The 16,982-nt window shown below is 44.3% G+C and overlaps 1 protein-coding gene across 1 annotated transcript in view; it reads left to right on the forward strand.

Annotated features, from left to right (window-relative positions):
* The window catches only part of Znf569 (zinc finger protein 569), a 40,865-nt gene that overhangs the window by 19,501 nt on the left and 4,382 nt on the right, over positions 1–16,982 (forward strand). Inside the window, exons 4-6 of the mRNA XM_048438743.3 lie at positions 10,402–10,451; positions 15,858–15,984; positions 16,289–16,384. Of these exons, the coding sequence (XP_048294700.1) occupies positions 10,437–10,451; positions 15,858–15,984; positions 16,289–16,384 (238 nt within the window). The 5' untranslated portion in view covers positions 10,402–10,436. The remainder of the gene's footprint in view (positions 1–10,401; positions 10,452–15,857; positions 15,985–16,288; positions 16,385–16,982) is intronic.

Raw genomic sequence — 16,982 nt, forward strand, 5'->3', positions numbered from 1 at the left:
TACTTCCTGGTGAATCATTGCCTCAGAGTCCTTTGGGTGAACTTGATCTTCACTGTCGGTATAATCGGAGCTACTGGCCTCTGGCTCTGTAGCTAGGGACTAGTAATCCTGTAATAGCAACTGATTAAAATTCTGGTTAGAGATCTATTAAATCTGTTTTTGAAGAAATCTAGATAAGAAGTTTGTCAGGCAGGGTGCAACTAGTAGGAAGCAGGAGAAGCAGGAGAAAGGGGGCTAAGAAGGTCGTATTCAATTCCATGTTGGACTGTCAATGTATGAGGTATGTCAATGTCTGAGGTATGGAGCTGTTTCTTACATTTTTGGAGATTCATCTGGAGCTGTCAGATCTTGTCTTTTACTAAACCTGACTGGTTGACATAGAAGCAACATTCCTCCCTGAGAAAGAGACAAAGACCTCTTTCTGCTCTTAGTGAATCTAATCCTCATCGATTTTGTAGCACTTAGGTAGCCCAGTGAATCTATGTGGCCCTGGAGGGTAAGGATGCTCTGAGTCACCCGTTGGAGATCCCGATGAACTCAGAGTAAAGTGATGGTAGATAGCTAGGGAGGTAGTCAGTCCTGGGTTTCGGCACCAAAATGTAAGTGTTACAGCTCTGAAGAGAAAGGTTATAACCCAGCTCGGAAGGAAAAGTTCTCCTGGCTGTCAGAAGCCAGGCTGTACCTATAGCTGTGTTCTGGTGGGGGATGATTTCCCTGCAGGAATGTTGCAATCCTGCTCCTCTCTGAGAAAGGCACTGCAGCTCAGCTCTGCTGCACTCTGCTGCACTCTGCTGAGAGTGTTTCCTTGTGGAGATGTCTGTGGATTCTCTGTCGCTCCACTAAGGGAGTTTCCCTTCAGAGATGTCTGTGGATTCTCTGCTCCTGCAAAAGTTGTTACTTCTCTGCTCCACCCTGCTAAGGGGACACCCCCCCCCCAATGTAGCAGCTTGCTCCTGCTCCGGTGGTGAAACTTATTATTTCTCTGCCCTGCTCCACTCAGAGGCAGAAGGTCTTAACCCAAAATTTATTCAAGAGACTTATTGTGAGGGAGGAAGCCAGGAGAGTGTTTGCCTCTGCCAGGGTGGAAAAAGGCAGCTCCCAACTCAGTAGGTACAAGGCTTTTATAGGGCTTCTTAGGGGTGAAGTTTTTCCAGGGTGAAGAATTTTCAGGGTGGAAATTGGTCCAATTTCAATCCCTGAGCCTGGACAAGCTCAGCGATTGGCTGAATTTTGTGTTGAGGGATTAATTGGCTTTCATGGTCAGGTGCAGAGTGTGTTCCTTTGGCTCTCGTTTCAGGGTCAAGGTGTTTTCTGGGATTTTTGGTTGTTTGTTTGTTTGTTTCTTTTTTATATCTCTGGTTTCAGGGTCAAGGTGTTTTTGTTTTGTTTTTAAATCTCTCTGGTTTCAGGGCCAAAGTGTGTTTCTTTCACTGGCTCTGGTTTCAAGGTCAGGTGTGTTTCTTTGGCTGACCCTTTTACCCTACAACTACAGTGTCCAGGCTGGTGTCCACCTTCAGATCTTCTTGCCTTTGACTGCAAGTTCTGGGATTTACAGGAGTATACCACCATGACCAACTGAGAAACCTTGCCATGCTTGAAGGAAGATCTGCTTAATAAACTCCCTCAGTTTTTGTTTGAGTTTCTCCATGTCTGTCACTGTTGAAAATGGATAGACAGTTCTGGATTGGTGGTTTCTTCTTCAGGCAGACATTCCCTGCACTCTGTTTTATGTCTGTGGTTACTTTTAAGACAACTATAGTTCTTTCCTTTTTTCTGTAGAGATATGGTATTGGTGTTTTGCTGGCCTTCTTTTTATTTTCAGTATGCTGTGTTTATGTATGTGTCCCCCCCCCGCCACACACACACATTCTGTTCTCTGAGCTTTTTAGAGTTGTGACCAGATCTGCTATCAGTTTATAGCATTCCTATATATTATTGCTTAAAATACTTTTCCTTTTGGCAATCCATTTGCATTCATAATATCTATGTATCATATGCTTTAATATTGCCTCATAGTTTGGTTGTTTTCCATTGTTTTGTGTTTATGCTTAGAAAGTACCTATTGACATATCTTTAAAATCACTAATGTTTTCCCTTGGCGTATTAATTCTGCTGGTCAGCACAAAGTCATTGTTTCTGTTGAATGTTTTTTTTTTATTTATAGCATCCCTTTTCCCCTAGATTCCATCTCTTTGCTTGTTTCTCCCAGTTCCCGTTTTTCCATTAGCAACCTCAACATACTAATCATGGAGCTTTAAAACTCATTTCACAAACTTTTCCTCATCTTTTCCTTTGAGTTATTGTGCTGTGTCATGAAATGCTGAGTCTTATAGTAGTCCATACCATAAATGCTTTGTAACACTAGGGAGCCTAACAGGTCAACAGATAATACTGTTGCAGAGTGATAAATGCCACAGTGTGGGAGCTTAAGGGATACAGGAGTATAAGTAAGTCCACATAGAGGAATATGCCTCCCCAAAAGTGAGGTGATCTTGACTTAAGAACAGGGCTTTGGTAAAGGGGCAGCAGACTGGTTGGAAGTCAGGGTGTGGTTTCTAGACACGGGAACAGGATGTGCAGTTTGTTTAAAGAAGGGCATATCCTTGTATATAGCTGGAGTTTACCTTCAGGAGTGAAAGAGCCTACAAGGTGTTTAGAAACAAATCTATACAAGGAGCCACTGAATAAATTTAAGCAAGAGGACATTTTATAAGTATAATTTAAAATGTATGTATATTTTAAACCTCATATATGTATGTATGAGGTTTTGCATGTATGTACATGTACCATGTTTGTGCTTTGTGGCCTTGGAGGATGTTGGAGCCTTTGCAGCTGGAATTGCAGGCAATTACGAGTGCCCAATGTGGGTGCTGGGAACTGCACCTGGGTCTTCTGCAAGAATAGCAATGCTTTTAACCACTGAGCTACTTCTCTAGACACAGTATAAAATCCTTGATTAAATCATGGATTTAAAAAATTAATTTTGGAAAGGGTGGCATTAAAATAGGGATGTCTGAACTAGCAGGTTTAAAAAATATGAGCATATGTGTATGGGTTGTGCCGTTGGGGGGCTGCTCACAGAGGCCAGATGAGGGCATCAGCTTCCCTGGAGCTGGAGTTACAGGCAGCTGTGGGTGAGCCGCCTGCTGTGGTTCTGAGAACTGAACCCGGGTCCTCTGGAAGAGCAGCAAGAATTCTTAACCACTGAGCCATTTCTCCAGCCCCATGACTGTATGGATTCTATTATCTCACCAATGTTTAGCATTACATTTTGGCGTACTAGTGGTGCTGTGTTAATGTGGGAGAATTTCTTAGTTTTTAACAGGTACAAGAGTGAAGTTCAAGTATTTTAGAGAAAGTACGAGAAGAAATGTATCAGATGGAAGCAAACACTCTGAGTGAATGTTTCTACAAGCACTTGTGTAGTGTTTGTAAAAGTGAGATTGAGCCAGGTGGTGGTGGTGCACTCCTCCAGCTCTTGAGAGGCAGGCGGATCTCTGAGTTAGAGGCAGCCTGGGCTACAGAGTGAGTTCCAGGACAGCCAGGGCCACAGGGAAACCTTGTCTTGGAGAAGAGTTAGTGAAAATGAATACAAATGAAGGGGAATTGAGCAAAATACATATATAAAAGTTCATGACATAGCTAGAGGTAAGGAGGAGACATGTCAGCTATTTTAGGAAGCCCACCCTCTTTTAGCCTCCCATCCGGAGGGAGCACTTTGCACTTTGGTTAACAAATATAAGCGGGAGCTTCCTTCTCAAATGCAAGGACTCTGAGTATCTCTGCAGGGCAAGAGGAAGCTTATAAGCAGACTCTTGTTCTTTCATGTGAGCTTTGTTTCGAAAAAATATTTCTGTTTAAAGAAGAGCTTTTCTTTTATTGCTGTGGATTGACTGAGTGAGTGAGCAATCGAGAGATGACCTCATTCTACAGCCAGGGTGACCTTGACCTTAAGGAGACCATCCTGTCTCAAGTTCCCAAGTGCTGGGAATACAGGCATGTTACCACTCTCACTAAAACAGCACGAATAGACATGCTTATGTGCGTGGTGCGTATACATATAAATGCATGTATATATTCAAAGACAGACAAGTGACGTCGAGTGAGAAGGAAGCCCATTTTCCGCCCCACACCTGTTCCTCTTCTGCCGAGGCCAGTCTGTTTTTCCCAGATGCTCCCTGATGGTGTTTACCAAAGCTCTGCACTGCCCCTGACACTGCCGGCTTTGTGTAGCAGGGGAAGGTATGGGGCAATGCACAACTCAAAAGTCAGGCACACCCCATCATTTAAAAGTTAACTCAGCTCATATCTGTTGTTAATGACGGGTGGAGTGGCCGGGGTGTTATCTTAGGGCTAACTCTCAGTTTGCAGAGGGATGCTTGGTCTTGTAAACAGAGCAGCCAGTTGTAAAATGAAATAACCCACTGCTGTCAATAGATCCTTAAGCAGCTGAGAAAATAACCTACTGTGGATAATCGATCCTTAAACTGCTAAGGAAGCTGTTGGTAGTTTGTCTAGGTTTACAACTTTATATGTCTTTCTTTCTACATTCTAATTTCTTGTACCTATATTTCTATATTCTTATTCTTATTTCTAGACCCTTCAAGGGGTCTGCTACCCAGCTCCCAAATCAGTATCTCCCCCCCATACACACACACACACACACACACACACACACAGAGAGGCTTATGGTTACTTATAAATGCCTGTCTGTAGTAGCTTGACTTGTGTGTAGCCAGCTTTTCTTAAATTATCCTGTCTACCTCTTACCTCTGGGCTTTTCCCTTTTCTTACTTCTGCACATCTTACTTTCATTCATACTCTGTGTCTGACACCTTTTCTCTCTTTTTCTCCTCCTATTCTCTCTGCCAGTCCTGCCTATCCTTTCTCCTGCCTTGCTATTGCCCATTCAGCTCTTTAAACCATCAGGTGTTTTAGACAGGCAAAGAATCACAGCTTCGCAGAATTAAACAAATGCGCCATAAAAGAATGCAGCACATCTTTGCATCATTAAAACAAATGTTTCACAGCATAATCAAATGTAACACATTTAAAAATAATATTCTCCAACAGAGTACTTGGGACCAGACTAGAAGACAGCCTCACTTGCCTTTCCAGAATGAAAATGCAGAAACCTGAGGAACTGTAGTGGGCCATGATGTGTCCAGTGCAAAATAACTGAGTGCTGATGGGCTACAAATAGGATGAGAATTTGGCACTCAGTTATTGAACTTCTGGGCCCTTCCCCCCTGTGTACAGACACTGTTTTCATTGACAAGGAGATCAAATTATGTATATGGATTCAGTACCTGTGCTGGTGTTTGTTTCTCTGAAAGCATAAAAATAAATCTGGTCATATGACAGCAGCCAGGTTCAACAGTTCGGGTGTGATGTTCAATTAATGTTTTCAACCTTGATAAGATCTAGAACCACCTGGGACATGGGCCTCTAGGCACACTTTAGGGGGCTCTCTTGATCAGGTTAATTGAGGTGGGAAATGTTTGAGCTGGGGGGGATGGGAGGAGAGGGTGTGAGGGGTTCCCTGCGGGTGTCATACAGGAGCCGTGCAGAGATGAGAATAGAAAATCAGTGCAGATTGACTTCTTCAACCTAATCAGACCTCGGAGAGTCTGAGCCAGGCTGTGCATTGCCAGGATATTTAAAACAGTGCAGTTTGGGAGAAGTTTCCAGGCAACAAACAGTTCAGTTCCAGGTGCACAATAAAGCTTAAGGGGTGACTACATCGGGACTCCACGGTTTGTGTGACCGTGAGGGCTGGTTCTTTAGCTAAAAGGCCTAGAATCTGGTGTGGCCTCTGGCCGATGACATAGAGGTCACCAGGCCACAAGGTACCAGTGACAGCTCGCCTAAGGGAGGAAGGAGTCTGGAATAATCATTCTGGGGAATTAGGGCAAGGTCTGTCACTCAAAGAGAGCAAAAAAGAACACTCAGCTTTGTGGATGGAATACAGGTATTTGATTTTTATCTCCTCCATCTGGGCATGTTTAACATTCTGGGTTCTCTTAGTGCTTCTCTGTGGGTACAGGGTCCTCTGTGCCCCCAGCAGTGCCTTTAACTGAGCACTTGGGCGGCTGAGGCAGGCAACAGAGAGCTCACATAGTGAGTTCCAGGACAACCAGGGATATACAAAGAAATGTTGTCTCAAAAAACAAACAGAAAAAGGAAAAAAGTTTTAATTTTTATCTTTTATTTTTTTTTGAAACAGGGTTTTACTATACAACTCTGGCTATCCTTGAACTCACTGTGTGGACCAGGCTGACTTAGAACTCACAGGGATCCACCTGCCTCTGCCTCACAAGTGCTGGGTTCAGAGGTGTGCACCACTGCACCTGCTGAAAGTTTTAAGTCACAAAAATGAAAGGGACCCCTGTTATGGTTTAAGTAAAATCTGAGTCACGATACCAGTGTTATGGTAAAAGTAAAATGCTGCAGGTCCCTGAGTGGCTGCAGTAGGCAGCAGGTCCCCAAAGTGGTGGCAGGCAGTGGGCCATGAGACCACACCACAGAAGTGGCGGCAGGCAGTGGGCTGCGGGCCCTGAGAGCAGTCCCAGGCAGGGAAGGCACAGTTCCCCAAGTGGCTGCAGTGGGCCACGAGGGGCAGCAAGTCCCAGGCAGGGAGCTGCATGGTTAGTGAGAGACCTTGATGGGTCAGCCAGTCCCACGAGGAGAGACAGATAGATGGGCACACCACGAGACCACACCACAGGTCCACAAAGGCGGCTGTCCTGGGCAGGAAGCCATCTACAGGGCAAGAGATAGGCATGCCATGCAGAGTGAGGTTGGATATTTATTTAGTGAGTTATGGAGGCGAAAGAGGAGGAGGGAAGAAGAAGGGAGAGAGAGAGAGAGAGAGAGAGAGAGAGAGAGAGAGAGAGAGAGGGGCAGGAGCCACACCAGCAGCTACCTCTCTGAGAGAGACAGAAAAGGGAGGAACTCAGACTGGAAGCCGAATAGAATATCAGCTTGCCTAGGCCAAAGCGGGGAGGGAGTAGGCGTGACTTGTCTCTTAAAGAGACAGGACAGATCATTACAGCCACATGTAGTGGCTCATGCCTTTAATTCCAGTTGGTATCTCTGAGTTAGACATCAGCGTGGTCTACTAGCATGGTCAGGCTAGCCAGGGATAGTTATTTAGTGAGATCCTGTCTTAAAAAAGAAAAGGTGGGGGGGGAGCGACATCAGCAAGATGGGGGAGTAGGAAGCCTTGGGTCTTTTCCTTTCCTTTCCCCCTAGGTCCTGTGGGACTGTGAACGATCTGTGTCTCAGCAGTCTCCATCAGTTCTGGAAGAGGCTAGCTACGCAGGAAGAGAGGAATGGCAATTTAGGCTTTAGGTGTCTGACCTAGGGGAAGCAGACAAAGACTATATTCCTTAGAAGGACAAGAGTCAGAAGGCCCCAGATTCCCTGGCCAGGCTGTCTATCTGTGTGTCTGTCTGTCCCAAGGCCAGTCCATGAAGGCTGGGAGTGATTCTTGCTTTGTCTGATGCACAGACATCAGAAGACAGAGTCAGAGAAAATGTAAAGTCAGCAAAGATTTTCACAGAGACATACAAGATTAATTGCCTGAAACCAATTCTGGGGAATCAGAGCTAAATGGCTTATCTGACACAAAATTAAAAATAAATCTTATAAAGAAGCTCACTAGGGTCAAGAGAACAATGCATGCATAAAGAGAATTTAAGCAGACAGAAATAAGAGGTACCATGGAATTTCTAGAGTTGAAAAACATAGCAACTACACTGAAAAGTGTACAGTAACAGGGTTCATACTAGGTCAAGAGGAAAGGATCAGCAGATGCAAAGACAGGTCCCTGAGAACAGTTCCAGCAGAAGCAGAACAACCTAGAATCAAGAAGCCTGGGTAGTAGTAAGGAAATCATGGAATCTCAGGAAGCCCCCTGACTAATGTGTGGGTATATACTCATTGCGTGCGTGCGTGCGTGCGTGCGTGTGTGTGTGTGTGTGTGTGTGCGCGCGCGCACCTGTGTGCTAGAAGAAAGGGAAGGGTAACTGGGTGTGGTAACACATGGTGTGTGTGTGTGTGTGTGTGTGTGTGTGTGTGCGCGCGCCTGCATGCTAGAAGAAAGGGGAGGGTAACTGGGTGTGGTAACACATGATGTGTGTGTGTGTGTGTATGTGTGTGTGTGTGTGTGTGTGTGCCTGCATGCTAGAAGAAAGGGGAGGGTAACTGGGTGTGGTGACACACACCTTTAATCCTAGCACTCAGGAGGCAGAGGCAGGTGGTGCTCTGTGAGTTCAGGCTAGCCTGGTCCACAGAGTGAGTTCCAGGACAGCTGGGGCTATCCAGAGAGACCCTGCTCAAACAAACAAATAAAAAATAAATTAATTAACATGTGAAGCTGTCAAAAAAAAAAAAAAAACAAACCCAAAACTAGGTAGCTCTGACTGGCCTGGAACTGACTCTATAGATGAGGCTAGCCTTGAGAGAACCACCTTGTCTCTGCCTCCCGAGTGCTGGAATTAAAGGAGTGCATCACCACACCCAGATAAATCTATTTTATTTTTACTGGAGCACATCACTAGATAGCATATTTGGTACCTAAGACTCTCTTCCCTTATAGGGAATTCAAGAAGTTTGACAAACCCAGCAAGAAAAAAGTGTTCAGCCAGGGGCTGTGGGAGACTGAGATCAACCCAGTCCAGGCTTCCAGTTGCCAAGTCCAGAAAGGAGCCATGTGGAAGTGCTGGGGCTGGAAGGCACCTAGGGCCATGGTGATAGGAAGGGCAAGGTGTAGCATGTCAGTGATGAGGGGGACCGGCCACAGACGGGTGACTCAAGGAGAAGGGGGGCTGCTGGAAGTCTTCCCTAAATGCCTTATGAAGACAGGGACCCCAGAAGGGGCAGATAAGTTAAGTGGACACCCTGGAGTGTGGGAGGCCCATTCTGTGCAGGTAGAGAATTGCGTACCCTCTGGGTCAGACTCCAGCTGGGAGCCTCCTACCTAAGGAAGGAGAGGCAGCCAAGGGTGAGCCAGAGAGCATCTCTGCGCCTATCTGCTGCTGTCCTGGTGTCCCTGGGGAAGCTGCCAATCGCCTAATCCTTGGGGAGCATCTTTCTCCTGCTCCTCCATGCCATTCATTTCTTCCGCTGTCCTTTGGGGACTGTTCTGGCTCTCACCTCCTGCCCCACCCTGTACCTCTGCTTTATGGGATGAGGTGAGGCCAGTGTGTCTTTCTGCTTAAATCTGTTTCTCTGGATTTATTAGAGTGACTTACAGGCTGGCCCAGCTGGTCCAATAATGAATGGCTAACTAGAGAAAGTCCAAGGATCCAGTAGCTGTTCAGTCCACAGGGCTGGATATCTCAGCTGGTTTTCATTATGTGCCAGAATCTCAAGGAAGTAGGCTCTAATGCCAGTGAAGGAATGAACTTGCTAACAAGAGCAAGCACACGAAGAATGGCAGCTTCTGTGGCCTGTGTAGGCTGCCAGCAGAAGGTGTGGTCCAAATTAAAGATGAGTCTTCCCTCCTTGAAAGATCTGGATGAAAGGTGCATCTAGACTCTGGGCTGGGTTGGGTAGGTGCAGACAGGATGGAGCGTAAGCATCAGGGTTGGGGTCCTGGGACCTGGAAGGGGCAGTCCTCCACTTGAAGGAGGAGAACAGGAGTGGCGTATCTTGACTGGCAGTCCCCTTCCCATATTTATTTTGCCATCTGTCTACATTGAGGAAAATAAGCCTGTGAGAGAGGTTCCCTTCCTCAAATCCTTGATGATTGTCAACACCCATTCTTCCTTTCGTGTGTGTGTGTGTGTGTGTGTGTGTGTGTGTGTGTGTGTGACCAGAGAAGGCCACTGGATTCCTTGTCATGGAGTTGGAGTTACAGGCATTTGTTAATCACTGAGTCAAATTTTCAGCCCCTCACTGTTCTAATCCTGTAATTCCCCTAGGATATCTAATTCCTTTCTGGTTTAGATTTTTTTTTCTTTTTCTTTCTGTTTTCCTATGGAAAATAAAGATTTAATTCTCTGAACTGCCAGTACTTCTGATACACCTAACATAAACCTTCCAGTCCTGGAAATACATCACCTTTCTTGGTACGTTCGCGTTTAATTAATTCTTTTGTAAATGTCTCTGTCCACTGAGAGAGCCTGTGTGTCTTAGCAGTTTCCCAATTGTCCTGGCCTACGCTTTTGGAGCTGCAGACACAGTCCCGGGTCTCCTCACAGATGTGGCCCTGCTCAGCACACCCCACTCTCAGCCCCACATTGCCTGCCTAGTGACCCTTGTGGTATTGGTCCCTCGCCAGTATGACTATTGTCCCACTTTCTCTTGGATCCAAGAATGATTGTAAGTTGTAGGTACATAATGCTGAACCCACAAAGGCAGCTCTGCTCTAATGACTTCTGTTCTTTTTGCCAGCTCAGCCTGCTCAAGTCGCCCCCAAAGAAGAGGAAATGACAGAGTCCGAGGTAAATCCAGCATCTTGTCCTCTGCCTACGGGCACAGTTCAAGAGCACTCAGTCACCGTACCATGCATTTAAAAGGCTGCATACAGAAGACAGAAACATTATTTTCTCCAAAGGAAGTAGTGTCAGAAGATTAAAACTATGGAGGATCAAATGTGGTTGTTTGAAGTCCATTCAGAGAGGCTAAAACTGGGCCTCACGTTTTGGTTTCATTCTTCTTCTTCTTTTTTTTTTAAATTATTCTTTTTTGTTTTTCAAGACTGGGTTTCTCTGTGTAACAGCCCTAGCTGTCCTGGAACTTGCTCTATAGATCAGGCTGGCCTCCAGCTCAGAGATCCTCCTACTTCTGCCTCCTGAGTGCTGAAATTAAAGGTGTGTTCCACCAGGGTACAAGCTGATGACATCACTTTCATTATATATAAGGCCCAAAGCAACAATTTCCTCGCAGAAACAAGCCTTTTGTTGTCACATGGGTCAATGAGAACAATGCTGTGTGTGGCTCCTTACACTTGATAAACCTACATTTTTGTTTGTTTTGATTAAAGATAAAACAGTATTGTCAAAGTAGTCCAGAATCAGAAGGAACACAAATAAACATCAGTAGCAAAATAAAGACAGCCTGGCGTCATGTGCAATGGGCACTGAGCAGTGGTAAGGGAGTGTATCTAAACACAGTGTGCAAGAGCTGTGCAGCAGTAAGGGAGTGTATCTAAACACAGTGTACAGTGCTGTGCAGCAGTAAGGGAGTGTATCTAAACACAGTGTACAGAGCTGTGCAGCATTAAGGGAGTGTATCCCTATGCTCATCAACACAGAGAGAAAGAATTTGGAGACATCAGTACATACCAACTGCCTCCATTCTTATGACATTCAGACTTGCAAAAGGTGTTAGAAGTCAGAATAGTGGCCCGGGTGTCAGGTATATGTTCATAGTCAGGTACTTGGGAGGTGAAAAGAGCAGAAGGTCAATGTCAGCTTTGGCTGCTGAGCAAGTTCAAGGGCAGCTTGGGTGATGAGAACATTTCCTGCTCAACATCAGCACAGTCAGAATAGTAGTTAGCTCTGAGAGGGTGGAAGGTTACCCAAGAGAAGGCATTAGGTCGCGTGGAGTACTGAGGACAACTTTGTTTGACTTTATTTGGTGGACAACCGTGTTGTAATTTATAAAATTGTCAGGCTGAGCACACAAGACTTTCTGCTATTGAATTGTCAGATATAACCCTCCCTTCATAGCATCTTTATTTAAATTGAGGTAAATACTGAAGGATTTTTTTCCCCCTCAACTGTGTTTCTTCTAATTTTTGCCTCAGGCACAGTGAGATAATTTTCAAGTGAACACAGTACGATGAGGAGACAACACTAAAGCCATTTTAAACCCAGGTCCCATTTTTGTGAGCATCTAACCTAGCAAGTACCCCACCCCAGGCATCTTACCCCATATACCTGAAAATTCTGAGAAAGGCCACAAATGGCCCAAATTCTGCCTGGCTGTCCGGATACCTGAAACAGCCAATCAGAAGCTAGACAAACAAGTTTTAACAGTTACCAGGTGTTTTTGTGGAAAGTTACAAAAATGCACTCTTGACTTAGAGCCACCTACAACATAAGCATAACTCCAAGGCATGTAACTCCCCGCTTTCGCTTGTGGTTTCTCCCTTTAAAGACCCCCTGCACTGAGAGCCAGGGGCCTTTGTCCCTCACCTACTGTGTTGGTGTGTGGGATGAAGCCCCTGTTCCCAAGCTTGTAAAACTATAAAGAAACCTTGTGTGATTGCCTTGGAAAGTCAGCTCCGTGGGGGTCCCATTGGGGGTCCCACAACTCAGGCATAGCACAGCCAGCACAGGGTCAAGAAATAGAACGAGAGGGCTCAGAAAGTAAAGGCACTTGCCACCAGATTTGAAGACCTGATTCAGTCTGGGCCCCATGTGCCGGATGGAAGGGACTGAATCAAATAATCCATGTGATCTGTCTGTATCTGGCTTTATTTACTTAATATTATGATTGTCAGATTTATTCATGTTCAATTGTTATATCTAGTTATAGCTCACATTCTCTCAACTAACAAATTAGCTTGTATTTATGCATATTGCTGATAGCCATTTAATTGGTTTTATTTTTAGAAATTATAAATATGAAAAATGGGAAATTTCTTATAAATGGCAGGCTGTGTATAAAGTTCATTGTTTTCTAAAGTGATTGTCCAAAATGACATTGTGTCGAAGAGACTGTCACCTCAAGTAACCTTCTTGATTGTTGTTGTTGGCTTGTCTGTGGTGTTGGGGGTTGAACACAGGGCATCATACATGAGCACTCTACCCCTGAGCTAGGAGCCGCCCCCTTTAAAATTTAAATAGAAGGTTCAGTGTGCGTGGGCATGTTAAGGAGCCCATAGAGTCTCAAAGAGGGAGTCAGGTCTGAGCTGGTATTGCAGGCAGTGTGAGCTGCCTGGTGTGGCTGCTGGGGCTGAGCGTGGTCCTCTGTGAGTTCTCAGTCCTGAGCCTCCCCCAGCCCTGATGAATAGTGGTCCTCTGTGAGTGAGTTCTCAGTCCTGAGCCTCCCCCAGCCCTGATGAATATATTTTCTCTATTTACAAGCTTGCCTTTTCAACATAATAGGGATTCATTTGTGGTAAAGGAGAAACTCAAAATTTAAATACATAAAAATCATATTCTTGTCAGGCATAGTGGCTCATTTATACCTTTAACCACAGCACTCAGGAAGCAGAGGCAGGAGGATCTCTGTAAGTTACAGGTTACCTTGTCTACATAGGGAGTTTCAGATCCTGTCTCCAACAAATCAAAAGTACAGCAAAACCAGAAAACAAAATCACAGTCTTCTTTTATTATAGTCACCCAAATTAGTTAATAAAACATGACAGTGAGCCCAAAAGTAGAGTTCTTCTAGAGACAAATCAACATCTCACATGTTACCTCTTTCATAGTAGTTGCCAAGGCCATTTTGCTACAGCAAACTTAAAAAAAAATTTAAGCTTATTTGTATGTGTCTGTATATGTATGAGCATATATTACATGTGTGTGCAGGTACTCAGATGGAGTAAGAAGGTGTCTGTATTTTGTGTGTCTGAGCATGTAGTACATGTGTGCAAGTACACGGATGCAGGAAGGTGTCTGTATATGTGTGTCTGAGCATATATTACGTGTGTGTGTGTGTGTGTGTGTGTGTGTGCAGGTACACGGATGCAGGAAGAAGGTGCCTGTATATGTGTGTCTGAGAATGTATTACATGTGTGTGCAGGTACACGGATGCAGGAAGGTGTCTGTATATGTGTGTCTGAGCATATATTACATGTGTGTGCAGGTACACGGATGCAGGAAGAAGGTGTCAAGTGTGATCCCCTCTGTGTCTTGCTGTCTGTTCTTTTGAGGCAGGGTGTCTCCCTGAAACTGGTATTCTCTCAGGTGGGCTGGAGCCCCTGGCTTTACCCTCCTCAGAGCTGGGTTACAGGCATGTTTGGGATATCTGGCTTGTTATATGTGCTGTGGAATGTGAACTCAGATCCTTGTGATTGAGTAGTAAATGTTCATAACTGCTGAGCCAATCCACCAGCTCTAATGGAGATTTTTCCCCTTTTATTGCAAATAGATTTTTTCTCATATAATATATCCTGGTTATAGTTTCCCCTCCTCCTCCTCCCAACTCCTCCTCACCTCCCCTCCCATCCAGGTCCACCCCTTCTGTCTCATTAGAACGTAAACCAAGCTTCTAGTGGATTATATATGATATGATGTGATAAAAAACTAGCACATTGAAATAGGACAAAACAAACAGGAGGACAAGAGCCCAAGAAAAGGCACAAGAAACAGGTATAGACACAGAGACACACTCATTCACACACTCATGAATCTTGTGAAAACATTGAACTGGAGACCATAACATTTACCCAAAGGACCTGTAGGGTTAAAAGAGAGAAAAAAGATATAAGTAAGATATACATAAATAAATAAAATAAAAAAGTAAAATTAAGTTGGTCATGGTGGCATACACCTTTATTCCCAGCACTCAGGAGGCAGGCAGATCCCTGAGTTCAAGCCAGCCTGGTCTACAGAGTAAGTTCCAGGAAAGCCAGAATTACATAGAGAGACCCTGTCTCAAAAAACCAAAACCCAAAAAAGGCAATAAATAAATAAATAAATAGCAAGAAAAAAAGCAAAAAGCCCTGACACAACATTATGAGCAAGGAGCCAGCGGTGCTGTGGGTTCCTATTCTGTCCGTTGTTTACTGCTGGGCGTGCTGCTGCCCCAAGAGCAATTGGTTTCTGCAGTGCGGCGAGACCCTGGGAGATGTAGTTATGATAGATAATAAATATGCATATCAAAATTTATCCCTGCTTTTAGGTTTTCCTCCTGAGTGCTTTTGAGGGATGAACTAGTGACTTTTTGGATTTTGTTTGCTTTTACCCTTTTGGCACCCTCTGTTGGGGAAACCCCCTGCTGAGCTTTCCATTTGGTTGCTCTGTTCTTCATTTCCAGATTTCAGTTTGGGTTTTCTTTAGTACTTCTGTCTTCTTGCAGAATCCCTCTCTTATGTCATGTGTCTCCGTCCTTATTGGAATCAACTGTTTGTGTTTTCTTAGAATTCTTTTCAAAAGTTTATTTTATTCTCTAAGTTCTTTGAACATACATATCCTTCTTTTAAGTTATTTTTGGGGTGATTTCATCCAGCTCACTTTCATTGGATGCCATAACTATAGAGTAGTAATTTTGAAGGAGTTAGATTGCCTTGGTTTTTCATGTTACTTGTGTGTATATTGTGTTGTGACTTGTACATCTGGAGCTAGATTGTTGGTTGAGTTTATTTCTTTTTTAACTTACCCTTATTGTTTCAGAGTGGGCATTTGTGTGTTATGAATGTCTCTTTATGGTCTTCACTGTGAAGGATACTAGGTTATTGTTATCACCTGGTAGAGACAGGGGTGGCGGCAAGCGTCTGGGCAGGTGTACTAACCTCACTTATGGAAGGTGCAGGCCAGTTGCTTCCCAGAAACTGTGGTTACTGGTGTGACAGTAGGTAGGAGTGAGGCTTCCCGGACATGCTGAACTCACCAGGACAGCAGGAAAGGCTAGAACCTCCCTAAAATGCTGTGCCCACTGGGGGAGCAGGTAAGGCTGAAGTCCCAGGCACACTTTGCTCATCAGGTGTGATGCCATTTTTCTTTATGACTGAACAGAATTCTACTGTGTATACATACCACTGACTCTACTTTCTGTTAAATGATCATAAATGGACAGAATGTTGCTAATATGGTATTTGTTTTATTTTGTCTAGAAAATGGGCACTGTTTTTATAACCTCTTTTTTCTGAATGATTTCTGAATGAGATTCCTTATGTTTTTTCTGTGTCTTTAAAATGGATTAACTTCAGGTTGAGTGTTCGTGTGTTGTTACAGGGAACCGTGACATTCAAAGACGTGGCTATAGATTTCACAGCAGAAGAATGGGAGCGATTGGACCCTACTCAGAGGAGCCTGTACCGGAGCGTGATGCTAGAGAACTACAGCAACCTTGTCACAGTGGGTGAGATGGTGTCCTTTCCCTAGTCACAGTGGGTGAGATGGCATCCTCTTCCTAGTCACAATGGGTGAGATGATATTGTTTTTCTAAAATAGGTGAAACTTCAGAATGTTGGTGAGGTCTGCCTTGAGATGCCTTTGTTACTGGTCCCGTCCATGCTGTTACTTCAAAGCAGAATCCTGATGATATTTGAGGGTCTAGCATTCCCATAAGTTGGAACACCTGGCTTCCCCAGGCCTATCTCATTTCCTGGGTAGGTTTTTGTTACTGGTTTATAAACCAAAATTGGTGTCATCTCCCTCAACAGGCTCTCCACTCACCAAACCTGAGGTGATTTTCAAGTTGGAACAAGAGGAAGAACCATGTGTGGTGGAGAAAGAAGTGTTAAAGAGATACTGTCCAGGTTAGTGGGAGGGAAGCAGCCCAAATGAGGAGAGAGGATCAATAAATGGTTAATCAGTCTAAGATGTTTCCCAAGGTGTTTTCCTAAAGCATGTAGACTTGTGGAATAGCAGTTAGCGTGAACTTGCTTATAACTGTGATGTCATTGCCCTTTAAAACTTTTAATTATGTTTTTATTTGTGTGTGGGGGGGGGTATATGTATGCATGCACATGTATGTGGGTGCATGTGTGCTGTGGTGCACATGTTGAGGTTTTAGGACTAGTTATACAATAGAACTTGGGTCGTCAGGCTTGGTAGCAAATGCCTTTTATCTGTTGAGCCATTTCATCAGCTCAAGGTGTTATTTTCAATACTATTTATTTGTGTGTGTGTGTGTGTGTGTGTGTGTGTGAGTTGTTTTTGAGTGTATGCAGGTGCATGTATGTGTGAAGACAAGCATGTGGAGGCCAGAGGATAACCATATTCTAAAGTTCTGGAAGTTAGTACTGTATTATATCTTTTTGGCAGCACACAATTGAACTTATAACATCTTTCTTTTCTATTATTGTTCTTATTGTATTGAGACAGGGTCTCATATAACCCAAGCAAGCCTTGAAC

This window comes from Myodes glareolus, chromosome 1 (assembly GCF_982192425.1).
Source record: "Myodes glareolus chromosome 1, mMyoGla1.1, whole genome shotgun sequence".
In the NCBI taxonomy this organism is placed as follows: domain Eukaryota; kingdom Metazoa; phylum Chordata; class Mammalia; order Rodentia; family Cricetidae; genus Myodes; species Myodes glareolus.